The sequence below is a fragment of the Sinocyclocheilus rhinocerous genome, unplaced genomic scaffold (genome assembly GCF_001515625.1).
Source record: "Sinocyclocheilus rhinocerous isolate Xijiao unplaced genomic scaffold, SAMN03320098_v1.1 scaffold57, whole genome shotgun sequence".
Classification (NCBI taxonomy): Eukaryota; Metazoa; Chordata; class Actinopteri; order Cypriniformes; family Cyprinidae; genus Sinocyclocheilus; species Sinocyclocheilus rhinocerous.
This window is the reverse complement of record NW_015652130.1, coordinates 1,801,011-1,823,585: the sequence shown is the minus strand read 5'-3', so window position 1 is coordinate 1,823,585 and position 22,575 is coordinate 1,801,011. Positions and strand designations below refer to the sequence as shown.

Here is a 22,575-nt window from a genome sequence, read left to right as displayed (position 1 = left end):
TTGGGCCAAATACAGGAAATACGTCATACAAGTAGTCAAGTGGTCAAGTGCAAAGACCGCAAGTGTGGGTATTTGGACAAGGCATTAGTCTACACAGAAGATGACTTGCACACCACATAGTGGGCATTCTAGTGTACTCTAGTGTCACAACTGCATGACATCATCACGTGCTTTCAAATCAACCTGTAATATGATCGTTTTTGAAATTTCTAATTTGCTTGGGCATTTTTTTTAAAGCAGATTTTACACCACTAGGCATCATACACTTGCCAATTTGTAAATGGTTACAGAGACAAACAGGACTTATATCTCCCAATTGTGACCTCATAACTCAAAACATGGCTGCAACTGACTTTATCAAAATGACTATTATTAAAACTTTTTTTTCTTGCTTTGAGGTGCAATTGAGTTTCCAAAAGTTCAAAAAGCTGATCATGATTTAGTGTAAATTTTTTTTTGTGCATATGGAAATGAAAAGTTTTAAAGCAACAATTTGTCCAAAATAAAACCTCTGTCATTTACTCATTCTCACACTGTTCCAAACCAAAAAAAAAGCAACCATCAAAATATCTTCTTTTTGTTCCACAGAAGAAAAAAAAAATGTTATACCGGTTTGGAACGACATGAGGGTGAGTGAACGACAACAATATTCATATTTGGGTTAACCATTGCTATACTCAAATAACTGTTTGGCCTTTCGGTCTATTTCTCATAGAAAGCTTCAAAAGATTTGGACCATAGCGCACAAGTAATATGGATACCTTTTAATGAGCTTTACTTGTTCTTTGTGAAGATACACAAGAGTCATATAGGTTTGGAATGATGTGAGGGTGCGCAAATGACAAAAGTAGGCCTATTGGTTAAACTGTTATTAAGCGTCTCATAACCACAGCTAATGCACCCAATCAAAACATTTGTGTGATCATTTTTATAAATGTCATTTATTTTGTGATCCAGTATAAACAGAGAACCTTGGAGGAAAAAGTTATACGGTTCAATAAATGGGAGTTCCGATAAAGACAAAGAAGTTTGGTGGAAAGCACTGCTTAGAGAAAGAGCGTTCTGGCTATGACAGATACACCGATACACAAATCTTCAGAAATGGATGAATGACTATTTGTATCCTTTCGTCAAATGTTCATCGGTTAGTACCTAATGAATCAAGAATGGAATGAAAACATCCACATGCAGAGCCACGGTAAGCTAAGAAACGTCTATTCTGTTTGTTAGATAAAAACCGAGATGAGTTTTGTAGGAAACTTTGATGTCGTCTACTTAAATATAAATTATCTGGAATATACAAAAAAGCATTTACATATACATTTGTTTTCACTCAGTCTCAGAGCTCCACGTGTCCCTTTAAGCAGTACATCTATTTGCACCTCAAGAAATGACAAGCTACTTTCATCGCACCATTCCCACATGGCATTTAAAAAAATGCAGAGCTCGTAGCCCCTACATTAGCAGAGGTCACACACACGCGCACACACACACACACACACACACACACACACTGTATTGCCTTGAAACAATGAGGAACAGCATATGGCTGTTATAATATGGAACATGGAAGCAATAAACTCGCACCAGCTACCCAAACCCCAGCATCCCGCTTGACTAACCGCTCACAGCCCTGGCGTCCAGCACTTTTCTAAGTAGTTAACGCTAAGAAATATGTATTAAGGCTTTTCTGAGGACCTGAGGATTTCAAAAACACACAATGAGGCACACAAAAGGCAAAGAAGAGCTCTAGATGCGACACACAGATAAATGGAAGATGATGGAAAAAAGAGACGGCCAATGTCAACGCCTGGTGTCCGTTTGCTGCTGACCAGTAAGGAGGGAGGTGACAAAGACGCCAACGTCCGACTTGGCCTTGTAGCAGCATTCTCTCGAGTTTCTGGTCAGGATGCTTTCTGTCGTTGTTCACTTTCTTCCAGACGTTGTTTCAGTGCAAGTATTCCTGTGTCGTAAACAGTAAGAAGTCCTTGGAGATTCTTAGCTTGTAAGTACGTGTGACCCTCAGAGGACCGTCATATTGTGATGATTAGTTGGTTTTCAGCCAAATATGTCTTGCACTAAACGATTAAGTTTCAGACACCTGCATTCTCTTACAAAACATTGTACAAGACATGCATCTAAAGCAGTTCCTATACACACCCGGCGTACTGAAATAGGAACATACAGACCGACTGGATCAAACAAAAAAGGAAAAAGCTAAGATATGTCATACAAAAGAAGCATGTGACATTTTCCTCATTTTTTTTGTTCTTTTTTTTTTCTTTAAAGCTGCTTTGGTAACATCAAATTCAATCCCATCAGCCTTCAATCTTTTTTGAATTGGCTAGCGAACCACACACCCGTTTTTTTTTTTTCTTTTCTTTTTCTCTTTATCCCAGTATTATGGTTCACGTAGGTCCTCTGGTTTGTATGAATGGGTTTTCATCGATCTGTCTGAGTCACTTTTCTCAGTCTCCTCTCGAGGAAGAACGTTTCGTCTGAAGTCAGCGGCCCGCACTGTGTTCTGTCATAAAGATGTGTGAGCTGTGAGGGAGAGAGCTATTGTACTGAGAGCAGAGAGAGTGGACACACTGGAAGCCGAGCCGATGGCATTGGGACCTGAAATAGAATGAATCGGCAAATGAATGAATGAAGACAAAATGGTGCAGTGCTAAAATAAACAAGCACATGGTTTAACATCACAGTCAAGAACTCAGTGGTGCTTCAATTGTTGGAGTTTTAAAGGTAAAGAGAGTTTCAGAGGAACAATTTGTAGGAGCTCAAATTATATATTATAACTAAGATTTATTATTCAGCATGACACATTAAATTGATAATAAGTGGCAGTAAAGACATCTTCATTGCTATAAAAAAAAAATCCAATAAATAATGTTCTTTTAAACTTTCTATTCATCAAATGGAAAAAAAAAGCATCGCAGTTTCCACAAATTTATTAAGCTGCAAGTGATTTCAACATTGATAAATAATAGTAAGAATGAATGTTTCTTAAGCATCAAATCAGCATATTAGAATGAGTTCTGAAGGATCATGTGACACTAAAGAATGGAGTAATGATGTTGAAAATTCAGCTTTGCATCACAGGAATAAATTACATGTTGAAATGTATTTTAAAATAAATTAAACACTTTAAATTGTGATTATATTTTACAATATTACCTTTTTATTGTACTTTAATAGCATTTTTAATGCAGCCTTGGTGAGCATAAGAGATTTTTTTTATCATTTAAAAAGTTTTGAACAGTGGTGCAATTCATATTCAAGTCTCTAATATTCATATATTTCTGCACGCATAATAAAATCACTTAATGAATATTTCATGTCCATTCATTAATTTATTTGATGAGCAGTAATGTAATCTTTAGGATAATGTACAGTCAGCCGGTTATTAGCGCAAAATAAATCCCTTCAGGCTAATTCAAGTCTGATCGCCCTGTTGAATTTCATTATGTGATAATGACCGGCTGATTGTACATCATCTCTTAAATATTATATTTATTTATAATGCATTCTATTTCTAAAATTGCAAGCTTAAACTTTTTCCCTCTTAAATAAAATATAGCACAAAATCAAAACGGAATTAAAAATAAGTCAGTTAGCAGAGGATGATCTACCTGATATTTTGGGAATGGTGATCTGCCGGCTGCTGCTGCCTTCCCCTCCTTCTCCAAAAGGCCTGATCTGGATGAAGTACTCCTCATCCATGGGCAGCGAGAGCTCCACTGATGTGGTGTTGGTCTCCATAATGCTGGGCCTGCTGAATTGGTTCCGCTTATACAGTACCTACAAAACAATTACAATTTGAAACAATTACCTCCATTTACATCGTTCCACTTGTTATATGCGATTTTTAATGGCTGATGCGGAAATGTAGATACACTCTTAAAAATAAAGGTGCTTCACGATGCCATAGAACAACCTTTTTGGTTCCATAAAAAACCTTTAACATCTGAAGAACCTTTCTGTTTCACAAAAGGTTCTTTATGGCGAAAGAAGGTTCTTCAGATTATAAAAAGGTAAGAAAGAGATGGTGGAACAAAAAATGGTTCTTCTATGGCATCGCTGTGAAGAACCTTTCAAGCACCTTTATTTTTAAGAGTGTAGCATAGGAGCTGAAGGGCAATCAGTCCGAATCACTCAATTTAAAATATTTTGAACTCTATTTATAAGCAAAAAAGGTTTTTTACACCAGCTTGCAAATATTTAATATAACAGCTTTTATACCAGGATTGTTTGCAATGAAATTCCACTAAAACAATATAAGCCAACCAATAGATGCTTTGTGACATGATAGATGTTTGAGTCATTGTCATACACTTATCAGAGCATTTGGTGGCGCTAAAGCACTGAAAGCTGTTTAATCATTGAGCAATAAGGTGCTGTGTCACATTGTGAATGTATTTATGGCTAAAGAGAGTTGTTAGGCATGCTAAACAGCAGACAAAGTTGTGCAAGAAGATCTGGCTTACCTTGTATCCCATGACCTCGGATTCATTTTCCAGAGGTTTCACCTGTTCCCAGTTGAGAATGATTTTAGAGTTTGATGCATTCCACATGACTTTTGAGGGCGGCTGGCTGGGGGCTGGATGAAGACATAGAAACTTTAAAACAGTGATCTAATACAAGAAGTGTTACTACCCTTAAACTTCAATGCTTAATCTTTTTAAAAAGAAAAAAAGTTACTTACGAGGCTTTTTGGTGGTAACATTGACTGCTGGACTTGGTGGTCCTGTTCCTGCTGTGTTGTAGGCCCTCACCGTTATGTAATAGGTGGTACTTCCTTTTAAGCCCTGAATAATGGCCAACGTCCGGTTTCCTACTGTCCTTAGCACACTAGCTGTGTCTTCTTTCTCATTCTTCTCCCAGTATCTCAACTACAGAGAAAGACAAAACAGAGCCGCTCAACATTCAACTTTAATAAACCCAGAGAAATATCATTTGAAACTAGTGGGAGAAAGAATTCATTTGTAATTTTCTTTGTGGCATATCTGAATTCCAGGCTATCTGCTTATAGGTGGTTTGGTTGCTCAGCCACTGAAGTGTGGCAGTATTGAAATGAACCTGTCATAGGCAAATCATCATGAGCAATGCTTCCCAACTGTCAGGTTAACCGATTTTCCTTTTCCCTCCAAAAGCTTCTGGACAGTCTAAGCTGAAGAGTCAGAGATAGATGATGATATAAAACTAATTTGTATTTCTTCCACAACTGTTTGCAGAGAACAAAAGGTCTCAGTGCTTTATATTTATGATTTTTGCAAATGACTTACCAAAAGTTAAAAAACATCAAATGAAACAACACTAAATGGAGTTGGTTGCAATACAACCTCAAACAAAATTCTGTTGCTAAACAAGTAACGAGCCTGCATTATAAGGTTTATAGACCGCATAAACAGTACTCTGTAAGTTTTTCTCCATAGAGAAAAGTATTTTCAGTATCAACATATATTTCTGCCATGTGCAAAACGGCTTTTATTTGCCAAACCTAAGAACTACCCATAATCCTGTAGAGACATCCTGCAATCACAGAATCACAGAAAAACCTCTCTCACTTACTAACGCTCACAAACTTATTATTAATGTTTAATATTTTTCAAATGTTTGAGGTCGGTATTCACCAAGGCCACATTTATTTGATAAAAATACAGTGAAAACAGTAAGTTTGTGAAATATTATTATAATTAAATGTAATTTATTTTGTGTGATGGCAAAGCTGAATTTTCAGCATAATTGCTTCAGTCTTCAACGTCACATTATCCTTCAGAAATCATTCTAATATGCTTATTTGCTGCTCAGTAAACTTTTTTTTGTAACTCTTTTTTAAAACACACACACACACACACACACAGACACACACACACACACACACACACACACAAACACACACACACACACACACTTTTTGTAAAATTACAAATGTCTTTACTGCTACCTTTAAACAATTTAATTTGCTGTTGCTGAATAAAGCTATTAATTCTTTAAAAACACTTTTGAGCAGTAGTGTAATTGTATATTTTGAACTAAATGTAAAATACAGTTTTTATTCATTTTTTTTTTTTACAACATTATGAGCTAATCAATGTTAATTATGTACTTATGTCAACAACAGATTTATTTTGTAAGATTTAAAGGGAAATAAAAAAAAATGGTTTCTTGTTTATAGCTCAGTAATTAGAACAATTAACCGATATTTACATTTGAAGATAATGTAAGTGATTCCTTCAATTTTTTTGAAGATATTTTGAAGTTTTATTTATGTTCATTCTAAAAACTGTTCATAATGATTTTAATATTAACGTTTTTTAAAAATCATGATGATATAACACCAAAAAATGAATGCAACATTAGTGTACCTCGTAGCCGAGAACACGTTTCTTGCTTGTGCTCCAGGGAAGGGCCTTCCAGGACACCTCAACGTCAAACGCTGAAAGACTCTTGGCTCTGAGTCGACTGGGTGCCCTTCCAGGCTCTGGATTCGAAGGAGAAATTCTTCGATTAGACCATTTCATTCAACAAATGTCTTCAAAGTCCAACTCTTTTTGAAAAACAAGGCAGACCATGATTAATGGGTTCTGGCACAACACACTTCAGTTAACTTGGCTCCTATTAACTGCCTGCTAAGCGTTCCACAGCAAAATGTCAAAAGGTACATTCGACTTTAATTTCTCTGTTGCACGCAACCAAACGCTACGGTTAATGTGACTGACCCTCCTCAGCAGAGTAGATGGTGACCACGGGTCCAAAAGGTCCTTCCCCCTTGTTATTGTACACCCCCACTTTGACTTGGAATGGAGAAAAGGGTAAAATGGTCTCGTTTTTGAAGACGTATTTGGAGGCTTCAGGAGAGGGAACTGCTGCCTGCATCCACCCGGTGGCACCAAAGGGCCGGAAAGCAACGACATAGCCAAACCCTGCTCCATTCTGGAGCTCTTCAGGAACAGGCTGCAACCCACAAACAAAGCACATACATCTACAATACACGACATAACCTTTATTATGACTCCTATTCAAAATATTATCTATCTATATATATATATATATATATATATGCACATAACAGACAAAAACAACCACGTTTTGGACATGTACCATGGTAATGTCATCTAAATGTCATGGATTTTCTATCTGGGTAACCATGAAACTTGTTTGTAAGGTGTGTTTTCTATTAACTCAGGGGTTTACGCACAAACACTCCCATCTTTCATATAGACGACAGGATGTATGACTTCTCTGACACCTGTCAGGCATCAGATGGCGCATCCGCACTAATCTGTGCTGCGGCGCGGTCTGAGGCGATAGCTGTCATCCCAGCCTCTTCAGCAAGAGAGGGATTCCATCTCCCAGGAAATCATTTTGCCAGGTAATGATATCATGGTGGTTTTGTTTGAAGTATCGGTCTGCCACTGACCATGCAGTAATGCGGTGCGGTAACGCTGAGACCACCAGAAAATAGCATACAATAGTCCCAAACCATGGCATGTGACTTGTGCGGGAGAGCTTAATGGCTAAATAAAAATGCACCTGTAATCAAGCGCTCACTCCAGTGTCTGCTGTGAAAATAACAATTTGCGATGGAGAGACCAAAACTAATGGGACGTGTTCCAAACAGCATGAGCTGCCTTATTTTTCTGAGCTTGTTGCAATGCACTATAATATAGCCGTTTTCTTTGCAAAAAATGCTAAAGATGCTGTCATATACTTTGGAAAAAAGGTAACTCAAATCAACATTATGCAATAGCCTTTGCTTTAGACGAATGCCTATTCTTAAGTTAAAATACAACATACCACTAGGTTTTCTAGTAAAATACAACATACCACTAGGTTTTCTAGTAAAATACACCTGTACTTCTTGCGTTAGTGGAACATGGTGGCTTTGGAGTAAAAGAAGACATGAAATTCTCTAGTACAATAGATGGTGTTCTGTGGTATCTCATTTTTATTTCAAAGACAATACAACGAGAAACTCTCAAAGTGAAGTTTCAAGCTCCCTGTGACAAACTTCTAGTTCAATAGATAACACCAGCTGACTCTCAAACCTGAACAATAGAACACGTCTCATGAAAGGAGATACAGAGAGAGAGAACATAATCTTTGAAAAGTTCCTCGCAAAAATGGGAGGGTAACTCCATTTAATTATCTTCGCTGCTTCTCTTGTATGACAGCGGCAGTTATTGCTGCGCAGCTCTTACAGAAAATGAAGTATGTGTATCCGCTTTACTATGATTAATGAAAACCTCGCATAAAGGGAACAATAGTGTCTAGCCAGCTTGCAAAAGGAGACTGTACACAAAAGACGCACTCAGAGAGAGAAACACACACACACACACACACACACCGGCAGACGGGCGAGTGAAGTGCACTGGCCATCTTACCTCCCAAGTGATGACTAACTCTGATCGACTGCCACCTCCTCCGCTCACGTTGGCCGGGGTGACCTTGGGAACTGGAGGAAGGAAAAGATTTCCTCAGTCCGGCTCAGGTCTGACCATTTAAGACTTCGATTCTTACATATGATTTGAAAGTTCAACAAAAAATATGGATATTATTTGAGTTCATTTATTTAATGTACAAGGACATGTTTATATTTTCAGATGCTGGTCACTATTTCTATTTGAACATTTAAATAGTATGATTTAGAAGTTCGAATGTGAACTGACAATTAAAATTGATATAATTTAAAAATATCTGAAGGTATAAGAACAAGTGTATATTTTTAGATGCTGGTCACCACTTCTTTTTCACCATTGTTAATCACTCTTTTTTCCTTTTGCTGTTCCTGACAGTTAAAATTATATTTTAAATACTGTTCAAAAGTTTGGGGTCTGTAATTATTTTCGCATAAATGAATGCTTTTATTTTTCTGGGATGTATTGAATTAATCAAAAGTGACTGTAAAACATTCACAATGTTACAAAAGGTTTGTTTCAAATAAATGCTGCTCTTTTGAATGTTCTATTCATCAAAGAAGCCTAAAAAAAAGGATCATGGTTTCCATAAAAATATTAAGCAACATCAATCTTTTTAATGTTAATAATATGAAGAAATGTATCTTAAGCAACAAATCATCATATTAAAATGATTTCTGAAGGATCACGTGACATTGAAGATCGGAGTAATGATGACTGCTGAAAATTCAGTAAATGTAATTAAAAAATCTATTAAAATAGAAAATAGTTATTAACATTGAAATCAACATGCAGCCTTGGTGAGCATAAGCAGCATCTTTCAAAAACATTAGTGTATATTTATTTATATATTAACATTTATATTTTTATATTTTTATTCCTTTCTCACAATTTTTTTATCAGCTTTTTTGCCTTGTACAGTTCACTTAAATGGCCCTGCTGTGTGAGAAATTAAATTTTTAAAGTACAAATACTCCATTTAGCCTTTTAGTAATTTATATGAGGCTATAAAACTGCATGCATAACTACATTTTTACATTTTTGAAGAAATGTGAGTGGTGTTTGCCCATGCAAAATGAGCCGCCAGGATGTTTAAGCATTGCAGGATATTGCTGTGTGGTTGCTAAAGTGCTTTTTAGCTTTTTGCTATGCACTGCCTCCAAGTCTCTGTGATATTCTAGTTTGGGTCCCTCCTTCAACCTAAGTAACGGAAGATAGTGCATCACACCACAGGATGCTAATTGAAAGCCACATGCAGACTAATGTGACAGAAGCACTCACCTGTTTCTTTCGTCCTGGCTTTCTTCGAGGGTTTGCTGGGCTCTCCTGTGCCCACTGCATTGCTTGCCAACACTCTGAACTCATACTCCACCCAGGGGTTAAGCTCGATGACTGTAGCAGTCAGATGCGAGCCCCCGACCACCTCCGGCACTGGAACAAAACAAAACACACACATACTGTGAGACAAGCCCCCTCGTGAGCCGGTGCGGGCCGCCCGCACGCTCAAACAAACACCACGATGGAGCTGCATCTCTCCAGCTCGGTGAGATAATAGGCTCCGTAGGTAAGATACAAAAAAACGGGCTTATCGACAGGCGCTGTGAAAGCAGAGATAACAATAACATCCTACAGTTCAAATTATAAAGTACAATCAAGAGCAAAGAGGTCAAGAGATGCGGCTTAATTTTTTCTATATTGTTGTGTTACACTGTATTATATCAGTGTATATGGTGCACTGTAAAATATTGCATTTGCAATATCACATGCAAAATATTACAGTGTAGGGTTCATTAGCAAGACTACTATAATCAATTAAAATAAAATATAACATTGATCTCTACATATATGTTCAAACGTTTCTGGTCAGTAAGATTTTTCTTAAAGAAATTAATTTTTTAATTCAGCAAAGATGCCTCAAATTGAAAGAGTTTTTAAAATTTTTTAAAGAAATTTAAATTAATATTTTTTTGAATTAGTGTTTTAAAATAATATTTAAAAATAGAACACTGTTATTTTAAATAGTAAAAATATTTCACAATATTACTGTTTTTACTGTATTTCTGATCAAATAAATGTAGTCTTGATGAACATAAAAGACCACATCTTTATTATTTTAAATGAATATTTTAAAATAAATAGAAAACAGTTATTTTAAACAGTAACAACATTTCACGATATTACTGGTTTAACTGTATTCCTGATCAAATAAATGCAGCCTTGGTGAACATAGAAGACAACATACAGATATACACATATACATATATTATTTAAATTAATAATGAATATATACAAAGACTATAGAAATACAAAGACGGTTCACTCCTATACTTATGAATGGGAGAAACTGCAGCATGCAATATTGCGGAATAGTCCCGCCTTCTAAATGAAAGAGCCAATCACTGGTTGGTAAAGTCACTGCATCACTGCAGCAGCCGTTAGAAGCTCCGGTTCCCATAGAAACCTGAGGCTAGACCAGCCAAAGCGCATGCGTAGTCATAAGTGCGTTGTGACTGTGCATACGCATTGGCTGGTCTAGTCTGAAGAAACAACATTCATGATGGGGCAGTTCATTTCAGATTTTGTTGCTGATTTGAAATATGTAATTTAATTGTAAGTTTAGTGAGCAGTTTTTGAAATTTCAGGATTCCCCCATTCATTTAGATAGTGCTTGGTCTTGTATGAGCTGCCCGGAGGCGTTGCAAATATGGCCGCCAAGTGAACAGACTTTCCTTGAAAGGGACTTTGATATACAGTATATTAATTAGATTAAATTTTTTTCCTTGCATAAATTTATCGAAAGCTTTCAAAGGTTCGGCACATGAGTCATATGGCATTTTATGGTACTTTCATGATACCTTTAGTCATTTATTTAGCTTGATGGCCCATGTATACCCTTCACTTTTATGGTATGGAAAAGAGCAGCCTCAACATTTCGCTAAACATTTTTGGATTCTCTGCTTCAAGCTAAAGACAAAGCAAACTACATGTAGAAAAAAACAGTCATTTCACAAATGCAGTTTAGCAAAGCATGAAAAGCAAAAATAAACAAACATACAAAAACACAAGATGAAAATCTCACTACATAATAGGAGAGGAAAAAGCAGGGGGGCGAAAATAGGAAACTATGCAGCAAATGTTTTGATCAGTGAAGGCTGGTTAGAAGCCCCACCTGTGCTAACAGCTTGCCAGCCGAGGGAGAAAGGGGTTCTAGCCTGGATGGTGTAGGCAGTAATTGGACTGTGATTATCAGGACCAGGCCTCCAGGAGAGAGTGGCAGTGGTATCTGTGATTTCTTCCACATGGATGCTGGTAGGGGGGCCGGGGGGACCTGAGACAGAAGACAGCCATGCAAACCAGAAACACACACACACACACACACACACACACACGTTGTCACGCTTCTAGGCTGCATATAAACGGCCGCCTAAAGCATAGCAGTACATAGCTGGTTAACTCTGAGCTACATGTTTTCACTGGCTTAAAAGCCCTAATTAGATTATGTCTCATTTTTTATGGGTAATTTTTGCTAAAGCAGGAAAACCAGCACATCTTTCCTCCATTTGGTAAATACTTACATTGCTTCAAGGGCTTGTTTAACAGTCTGTAACACTGTATCCAGTACGTTTTTATGATCGACGTGTAATATTCAATAGTCACAGTGTGCAGAAGATTATGTCTGTATATATAAAATGTGATATGTACAATGTGAATGGGCTGTATGGGTTTTAAAGCATTTTCACCTCTGACAATCAGGTCGGTCGCGATGGAGCTGCTGTCCACCTTGGTCTGCACAGCACACGTGTACTTCCCAGCATGCCTCAGCTGAATGTTCCGGATCATGATGTCACCTGCCGAGTGCTGCTAAAAGAGAAAGATCAAAGTCATGGTAAGGAATTACAGTTTGGGTATAGAGAAAGGATTTTTTCTTATTTAAATAAACTTATTTCTCCTATGCTTATTTCTATGTCCAATTAGCTTGTTATTATTTGTTTTAAAATGTACTTACACCGCTGTTCGTGTTCACAAGTATTGATAAGATTTTTTATTTATTTTTTGACAGATGTCTTTAATCCTTAATAAGGCTACATTTATTTGATTAAATACAGCAAGTTTTAAATCAATGTTTTAATTTTAATGTTTAAAATTTAATTTATTCCTGTGGTAGCAAAACTGAATTTTCAGCATCATTACTCCAGTTTTCAGTGTCACGTGATCATTCAGAATCATTCCAATATGCTGATTTCGTGCTGATTTGTGACCCTGGACCACAAAAACAGTCGTAAGTCGCACGAGTATATTTGTAGAAATAGCCAAAAATACATTGTATGGGTCAAAATTATAAATTTTTCTTTTATGCCAAAAATCATTAGGATATTAAGTAAAGATCATCTTCCATGAAGATATTTTGTAAATTTCCTACCGTAAATATATCAAAACTTAATTTTTGATTAGTAATATGCATTGCTAAGAACTTAATTTGGACAACTTTAAAGGCAATTTTCTCCATATTTTGTCCTATTATTGAATATTGTCCTATCATAACAAACCATACATCAATGGAAAGCTTATTTATTCAGCTTCCAGATGATGTATAAATCTCAATTTAAAAAAAAGACCCTTTTGTGGTCCAGGGTCAAATTTGTGGAAACTGTTCTGATTCTTTGATGACTAGAGAGTTTAAACGAACAGCAATTATTTGAAATAGAAATCTTTTGTAAAATTATAAATGTCTTCACTGTCAGTTTTGATCAGTTTAATGCATCCTTGCTAAATAAAAGTATTAATATCTTCCAAAAAAAAAAAAAAACATTTTTTGATTCCCCCCCCCAGCTTTCTGTATAGCTGTTCACAAAGGTTAATTGGTGGCATTAAGATTAATATAAAAAGTTTTAGTTTTTTTTTCCTACCATGACTTACTATTGCCTTAAAAGACATGTAAAACATGTAGGTCAAACAAAAACACTTTCTGTCAAGTTGTGTTTTTTTGTTGTTGGTCAGAATAAGCTAAAAATTGGACCAGACTATATGATGAATCAAAAATCTGGCTGATTTCTGGCACAGAGCGTTATCTATTTTGGTATGTGTCTCTGTGAGTACTTTGAATGGTTTAAATGCCTTAAGCAAAGATCGGAAATGTGGAATAAATAACTTTTTAGTTTTTCCTTTTTCAGGATATATACTTTCCCCACATTCTTCACTCAAAGTGCTGCTGTTAAGATGCACCACTCATATTAAATCATAGTAATCATGTTAAATAATATAAGAGTGGCAGTTTTCGCTCTTAAAATAGAGCACTTTCATCTAGAACATTCTCCATCGCTTGTTTCTTTGGCGACGGGGCTCCTATGGATGACATGATGAACTAGATGATGAGAATCAGCCCCTCACCCCCCAAAAAAGGGGGAAAAAAAATCATGAACATTTAATGAAAAGAAAAGAAACGCATGTGACTGTACAAGTGCTGTAATTCACATCACTGAGAGGGAAGGCTAATTATACTCTAGATTAATACAGAATGGGGTTGTCAGTGGCTGCACATATAATGGGAAAATCTCTTATCATAAATTCACAAACTCAAAACTGTGGAATTTAATGAAAGGATTAATTTTTTCCCCCCAAGAATTCAGTTGAAAGTACTCGATATGAATACCTTAAGTATAATATATGACCAATTACAGTTTCTATAAATTTGCATATGTGTATGTGAAGTGAATACTGCATGGCTCCCTGAACCAGGTACCAGCTAACATACACTGTATTAGTTTGTAGTATTTTTAAAAGAGAGTAAAATGACTAATTAAAAACAAACTATGGCTTTGTTTAGTAACTTAGATTTTTATGTTATTTTATTCTACACAAGGGTCGTCACACTTTATGGTGACTGCCATGATGAGATCACATGACCAGCCAAAAACTATTCACTTTATCTTGGTAATCCCAGTATAACTTCTGGATGTGGCATAAATATCTAAACCACTGAGTAGGGTATTTGTAATCATTTTCTTCTTACTCCGCCAACTTTTTCAAAGTATCCTCCGTGGCTACCGAAGTGGATGAGCTGCTCGTTGAAAAACCAGGTGAACTTGAGCTCCAGCGAGGGATCGTAGGACACCTGGCAGGGAAGAATGATGCTCTCACCGACGGTCACGTCCAGCGTGTTGGGAGCAGTTGTAATGATTGTTGGCTCTGAAAAACAAGGTTTCAAAAGGTACCGTTATCAACTTCTAAAGCCACTACCATTCACAAGTTTAGGGTCAGTAAGTTTTTTTTTTCTAGATATTAATACTTTTATATAGCAAGCATGCATTTAATTGGTCAAGAAGTGACAGTAAAGACAATTACAATGTTACAAAAGATTTCTATTTCAAATAGATGCTGTTCTTTTCAACTTGCTATTCATCAAAGAATATTAAGCAGCACAACTGTTTCAACATTGATAATAAAAAACAAATGTTGCATGAGGAGGACATCATTATATTAGAATGATTTCTGAAAGATCATGTGACACTGAAGACTGGAGTAATGATGCTGAAAACTCAGCATCATTACTCCAAAACTGCTTTAAACTGTATTAATATTTGGTGAGTACAAGAGACTTCTTTCAAAAACATCTTACCAAACCCAAACTTTTGAACTCTAGTGTATATTAAATTATTTACTCATCTGCCATAATAATGTCTTTCAGTTATCCCAATTTGGGGGATTTTCAAGGAAAAAATTAACTTTAATTATGATTAATTCAATTAAACAACCAGCATATCGTGTAATTATTTTATAAAAAAATAACCTTTTTTTTTAAAACTACAAATGAACATTGCTTAAAAGTAAGATAGTTCAGAGCTCCATGACAGACGGCGGTCAGCTTGCAGGCAAATATCTGAGGATGGACTGAGAGGTGAATATCCCATGAACGGTCCCTGAGCTCCACCATGTGTCACTGTCTGATCTCTGCTAAGCCCCTAAAGTCCCATCTGCTCTCCCAGAATGCACTACTCTGAAAAACAGATAACACACCAGCAGCCCCGGCAGAGCCGGCGCCCAGCTCACTTTCTTTCCAAGTCTCAGTTCATACAGAGACTGATGCCATTCCACTAGGGAACACGACAAGCACGCCTGCTCCTCCACTTTCAGAGCGCAAGCCTTGTGCAGAACAGGTGCAAAAAAACCGCTGCTGTTTGCTTTAGTGCCTCTTGAGGGCGCTGTGTGTATTCTGCTGAAGCGTCCGTCTGACTAAATTAAGCACGGTGAACGATACCCCAGACGAGCGCAAATTTATGCAGAAAGCGCCCGGCACGAGCTCCAATCTATGTGTGAGGATTCGATTCTGGAATTACAGGTCTACAACACATGAAACAACCTTTCCCCATCTCGACTGATATCAAACTGGAAAGGCAAAGCTAACAGGTGCACTGCTATGGGTTTTGTGCGGAACACAATGAGGGGCCGTCGCTTCTTTTATTGTTTGGATGAGATCCCTCTCCGACTGTCTGTCAGATTCACACAATGGGATGACAATACGCCACTGCCTGGTATTCTTCTGTCAACTCTTAGCCTGGCAATTTAATTCTGAATTCAACAGCACTCGCCTTGAAGCCCAGAAGAGTGCATGTTACTCGCTCTTCTCCTGCAGGAACGGCACTTGTTGGAGGATTCGTTGAATAATGTACCTTTTTTCCATCCCTGATACCTTCGCCACTTTCATCCTTTTCTCCTTGTAATGTTCTCATGTTATTGTTTGCCGTCTCTTGTAGTAGACGGATGTCCCTCGGCTCCCTTTGTTCTCTGCGTGGAAGTGGCTTGGGGTCTCCAAACAAGGCGGATTCCTCTACGGTCTATATTTACACAAGCATCGGCCTGAGCCGAACAGGTGAAAAATTACCATTGTAAGCCAACGAGAAGCTATTAATACCTCCTATTGTAGTCGTAATGGATGAAATGCACCTCAATGAGGGAAAGCGCAAATTTGCACTTCGGGCCAGAGTTGGGCGAAGCTGGTCTCCGCAGCCCTGAACGGTGGCAAGAAAATCTCTGAAGTCAAACCTGAGAATTCATTCAAGGCAAAGCTGACATTGCTGTCTGACTCTCGAGGTTGTAGAACTGGAGAAAATGCCTCTTATTACCCTGCTCCATCATCATTTGTGACAGATTGCATAGATAACCTCGTTTAAAAGACCCGACGCCCTCAAGCTCTCGTTGGCGTAATCTGGGTGATATCCATCTTGCATAATACCTTGTTACTGTTACTGTCTGTCATTAAAGCTGTCGAGAGAGGACGAGACCCTATGCGCTAACAGGGCAACCTGTGGAAGCTTTCAGACCGAATTTTTCTTGAAGAGAAACATCAATGACCTCAAAAGTGTGTACACAGATTTGAATGAATGCAGCATAATCTATATTGCTAACACCATGCTTCATAGTGATAGAAGGAAGATGACAGGAACAGAAAAACACTACTATAGAATGACAGAGCATGGTTAAATGGTCTGTGGAAGTATCCTAGAGCTAGACTATGCGGTATTCGTATGTCTCTAATATTTCTACTTGAATATTGCAGTCTCATACGGGTCAAGTGCTCTGGGAGGCTTGCAATGATCTGGCACAAAAGCAATTGAGCAAAGCCAATGTGTAGATCTGTGCAACAGGCGCCTGCTGAGGCTAGAGTCAAGAAATCAAACTCAAACAAGGTCAAACTATTAGCAAAAAAACACCTGTGACCTTGTCATTGATTTTAAGTATGATTTTTTTTTTAGTAAGTAATGTTTACAAGAAGCTCTACAAATGAATGACATATAGACTACTATATTACATAAAACAATAAAGCCATAGTGCATATGTGACCCTGGACCACAAAACCAGTCATACATTGTATGGGACAAAATTATACATTTTTCTTTTATGCCAAAAATCATTAGGATATTAAGTAAAGATAATGTTCCATGAAGATATTTTGTAAATTTCCTACCGTAAATATATAAAAACTTAATTTTTGATTAGTAATATGCATTGCTAAGGACTTCATTTGGACAAATTTAAAGGCAATTTTCTCAATATTTAGATTTTTTGCACCCTCAGATTCCAGATTTTCAAATAGTTGTATCTCGGCCAAATATTGTCCTATCATACCAAACCATACACCAATGGAAAGTTTATTATTTCAGATGATGTGTAAATCTCAATTTCAAAAAGTTGACCCTTATGACTGGTTTTGTGGTCCAGGGTTACATATATTATATAATATTAATAATAATGATAAATTAACAATATTATCATTTATACTGTATAACAACAACAACAGCATAACATAGAAAAGGCAATATATAAATTATTTTTCAGTATGAGTGGTTAAGATACTGTCAAATTCTGTAAAATTCAGAATTAGGAATAAAATATGCAATATATAATAGTTATATTGAACTTCCATAACAAACTTGGAGCAGAAAGTATGTTAAACTTGCTCTTCGTCTGCAATAAAAAAGCCACCACAGAAGTGAACTAAAAACAACAACAACAAAAAAAGATATTGTCATGCAGAACTGATGTTGAGTAAAACTAGAGAAAACAACTAAAAGTGAATAATTTCTGTGTGTTTTATGGTCAACTTTAAGCTGCCATCATTTTGTTCCACAGGTGGTTTAATAAAACTCAAAAGACACAAAATACGACAAAACTACATCACTGAAGATGACAACTGACTGCCTATGGTAAATGAATTTACTTTTAAATTGGACAGGAACCCAATTTGTGTTTTAACAGTACAATATAGATAAGCATTTTTATTTTGGCCATTTTCCATTTCAGTATTTAGAGACTCAGTGGAGAGAACAATGGGGAGAAAAGGAGGGAACAGGATCAGGAAATGTCACGAGCTTCATCCACATGATTACCACAGCGCCTACAAAAAATATAAGAGTACTTGACATGATTCTTAAGATTCTTGACCAACAAATAAAATCTATACCATACTAAAATCTGTTATATATCTGTCTCCATTCTCCATGTGTTTTTCCTCTCTTCATGCACACTCCAAAGGCAGTTTAGAAATGACCAGGGCTCCTTATCTTCACTCCAATACCTCTGCAAAATCGCACCAAAAGAAAGCTGACAAAAGACCTGACCACTGCAACCTCTTCCAATTGAGTTTCCACCCTCCGCGATAACCTTGTGGATCTTGCAATCCCCTTTTTTGAAGCTCGTACTCAGACAACACGGATCGAAAACATTACAAAGTAATAATTGAAATAGAGCCTCTTGGATATGTGCACAATCTGAGAAAGATTTTGTCGTTTTTCAAAAGAGCCTTGGGTGAAATTCCACCAAATCACAATCGTAAAAGCCTTTAATGAACATGACTTCAGTCAAAATGAACAATTACTTGTCAAATGTGCAACAACACAGCAAAACAGTACTAGCTGATAATACAACTTTACTGAACACCACTGAAAGTAAAATTAATATAAAACTTAAAATAATATAATATAATATAATAATATGACAATTATAAAAGCCTGAATTTATTCAACTTAATTGTCAAATATGCAACAATACAGCAAAAAGTGAAAGTAAAATAAATATTCAAAAATTGTAATGATTAATTATTTTAAATAATATAATATAACATGACAATTATAAAAGCCTGAGCTGAAGCCGGGCAAGAGTGAGCTGAGGCGGCGGGGTCGAGAACGGCGGTCCCGGCAAAGGAGCGGTGAAAACGGTGAAAGCCAATCCGGCGATCCACAGCACTAAGTTGATGTATTCCCTCAGCGACCTCACTTTTCAATATTACAGCGAGAATAAAAGTTACTCCTTCTTTCTTTGTGTGAACATTTGGGCGGTGTTATGCAAATCTTCCCACATAGTGAGGTAGGTATGTGGGGGCGTGTTCGAACGAGCCGTTTTAGGTAGGTGTGGCTAACTCTTAACTTTTATAAAGAATATCTCTTTGGATTTGAGACTTTAGTCTTTGCAACTTTACAGATCTTCTTTATGCACCAAGAGCTTGTAACACTCTAAAGAGAAAGGAAAAAATGAAATCGCATCATATGACCCCTTTAACTAAAAATTATTTAAGTCAAAATTAATTAAATTCTCAAATATGCAACCATACAGTAAAAATGAAAAGTAAAATAAAGTTGTAATTATTAATTATTTTTAATACTATAATATAATATAATACAATATAATAAACATTAAAATAAATTATATAAAGAATAAGTTGTAATAGTAGTGGTGATAAAAGAAAAAAAAAGCCTCTAAAATATTAAAGTGGTATAAATGTGTACTGCAAATAAAAAAAATATATACTATTTTAATATGAAGTTTAATATAAACTTTATAATGTTTATAAAAACATTCATTATTATTTATTTTAAAATAAAACAATAAGCAATATATTATACCACTGTTTTATCAAAATGTGTTAAAAATGGTTGAACGTCTTTTTTTTTTGATTATGTTTCAGTGCATGCACTGCAGCTTTAAATGACAAGGTGCTGATGGGATAATTGTGAACGTCGCATGCAACAGCGAGGGAACTCATTACGAGAATGATCTCTCACCAGCTCTGATATCATTGTCCAACATCCAAACACATGATTTGATCCTCAGTTAATCTCTGTCCAGCAAAACCAATTTCTAATTAAGACTAATTAATCTGGGTAATATCCTCTCAGCGTTCTGATGATTGGGACATCACCAGGGTTGACACAATGCTCGGTTTCCAACCGCTGTTTGCTGGGAGGGTTTACGTGCCACTTATCCAGTGGGAATCTAATGTGACAGGTATTTTTCAGCTCTCATATCACCGCAGTCAATTTAAATAAACCACTGTCATCTCCCATAAGGGCTACGGCAGACGCTGATGTACACGGGCAAACCAGGTTTCCACTCCTAAATGAAATTGCAGATGTAAATGTCCCTGTCTTAGTCTCAGAGCCTTATTGATAGTGGCAGTTAGGTGCTAGATCATATAGGGGAACATTTGTACGTCAGCAAGGATGCATCGACGCACAATCCAGATCAAACGCTCAGGGTGGGTGTCAAATAGACGCCGGTGACGCTTTCTTCCAAAAATAAATCTGAAGATAATCATGCAATTCATCCAGATAGAAAAAAGATGCATCTTTCTCCGCAGGCTGATTGATAACCAATTTAATGGGCCGCTCCCCATCCTCAGACGCATTACAAAGTGTCTGGATAAATGCCATCAATAATGACAGAGCGGACATGTTTCAGGACTGCGTTAATGAAGAGAAATAATGGAATAAAAGGTGCGAGATGATGCGACGCACAAACAACACGCACGGGGCAGACGGTGACTCAAAGTAATCAGGCGGGCTGAGAGCCAATCACCATCCTGTTAGGCTCTTTTTTGACTCGGGTTTGAGTTGAAAGAGCAGTTATTGCTTGAGTGTGAAATCCCACAAATGAGAAATAAAACATCCTTTCAAGAGATAATTCTGTTTTTAGAGATGGATAATAATAATTGTGAGCCAGCTTTTCAACCTTCACGATGGGAAATGATCTGTGGAGTTTCATTCTTAAATTAAATATCTCCAGATTAAAGAATTTCACTCTTGATTAATTAAATATGTCAGTGTTAGAAAGTGAAAAACCGCGTGACTGTACAACACTCGCTTGCGCTGGTGAGAAAAAAAGAGGGTCCTTCGATGAAAGCATGGAGCGGAGACTCAACATAAAAGACTTATAAGATACTCATCCATCTCTCTCTGTTTAAGCTAGTCTGACTGCAACCGTACATCATCTATAATGCAAGTAATTCATTTTTAAATTATTAACCAGTTTTTGGGAACACAGACGAATTAAGATTTTACAAGTAACTGGCAGAGAAAACAAACGATTTGTTTGCATTAACAAATATCTGATTTATGATTGACTAAATAGGCATTTTGGTACCAGGGAGCGTTATACTACTGACAGTTTAACTAATTAAAAATGAGCAACAAGGGTGAAATCACTATCATACATACCCACCACCCTCCTGAGGTGTGTGAAAATATAAAGGATTTACAGCACAAAAACAATTTTGAGCTTACTATAAACTATAATTGGATTTGTGATTATGTTAATGGATTTCATATACTGTATAACATGCAAGGTTTTCATCTACATGTTAAAAAATGTCTGATATAAACGACTACTGTAAATAATAAAAATAAATTGTTCATAATATACCATTTTGTTTATTTAAAAATATAGTATTTAGGGGCTATAAACAAATTTATTATAGTAAATTCATATACATGCATACACACACACACACACATACATTTATATATATTAGTAACAGCTCACGTGGTAAATGTAAAAAGTATAAAAACAATAAAAATTATAAAATTATAAAGTGGTATAAATGTGTACTGCAAATGATAAAAATGTTTATAAATATATATATAAATATAAACATACTGTATATTTTTTAAATATTACAATAAGCAATATATAATTATACTATATTACTAATTAATTAATGAATGCATCATAAGTGACACCAATTTAGGTTAAATGATCAGATTTTTCACATTTTCACTCAAACAAATTTACAAATTTAAATCAAAAACCGAGACACAGACGTTGTGTTACAACACAAAATGTGTTCACCGTTTTCCCCTATGGAAAACATTTACACCAGGCAGCCTTATGGATCATCGCTAAACATAGAGGAATCAGCGGCGTTAATGAATTATGATATGACTCACGCAAAAGACATTTGCATTTGCATCTTAAAAAAGGGCAAATGAAACAATCAAAGCGGTCACTATAGCAACCACTAAAAGGAGAACTACCTTCAAGGAGCTTTATTAGAGAGCTGTTGAGCTGGTGTCTGAAGGCCTTAGAGAAGACTAACGTGTGCGGACGGAAACAAAAATGGATTGAACCTTTAAGTAAACATGACAGCGAGCTCAGTCACAACAGGTTTGTTTTTATGTCGGACTGGTTTTTGGAGGGAGAAAACTACATTAAACTTAGAACAAGAACAGACACGTGGATTGTGGACTACGTGATCTCATTAGTATTCTCAGGTGTTCAAACGTACACATGCTTTTTTTGTTTGTTTGGCCAGATTCATAAAACAACAATGTATGTAAAATGTAAACCCTTTGTAAAAAACCTGGAATTACTGAAAAAAAAAAAAAAA

The 22,575-nt window shown here is 36.4% G+C and overlaps 1 protein-coding gene across 2 annotated transcripts in view; it reads right to left on the bottom strand.

Moving 5' to 3' along the window:
* Positions 1-603: 603 nt before the first annotated feature.
* LOC107713523 (contactin-4-like) overlaps positions 604-22,575 on the bottom strand; it is a 149,856-nt gene continuing 127,884 nt past the window's right edge. Inside the window, exons 13-23 of one of the 2 annotated variants that reach the window (XM_016519057.1) lie at positions 14,431-14,606; positions 12,161-12,281; positions 11,590-11,748; positions 9,702-9,851; positions 8,388-8,458; positions 6,723-6,957; positions 6,369-6,484; positions 4,706-4,892; positions 4,488-4,600; positions 3,633-3,801; positions 604-2,619 (exon numbers count right to left, since the gene is read on the bottom strand). In XM_016519057.1, coding sequence (XP_016374543.1) covers positions 2,528-2,619; positions 3,633-3,801; positions 4,488-4,600; positions 4,706-4,892; positions 6,369-6,484; positions 6,723-6,957; positions 8,388-8,458; positions 9,702-9,851; positions 11,590-11,748; positions 12,161-12,281; positions 14,431-14,606 — 1,589 coding nt within the window. In that variant the 3' untranslated portion in view covers positions 604-2,527. The remainder of the gene's footprint in view (positions 2,620-3,632; positions 3,802-4,487; positions 4,601-4,705; positions 4,893-6,368; positions 6,485-6,722; positions 6,958-8,387; positions 8,459-9,701; positions 9,852-11,589; positions 11,749-12,160; positions 12,282-14,430; positions 14,607-22,575) is intronic. The other variant, XM_016519058.1, reaches the window with a different exon arrangement.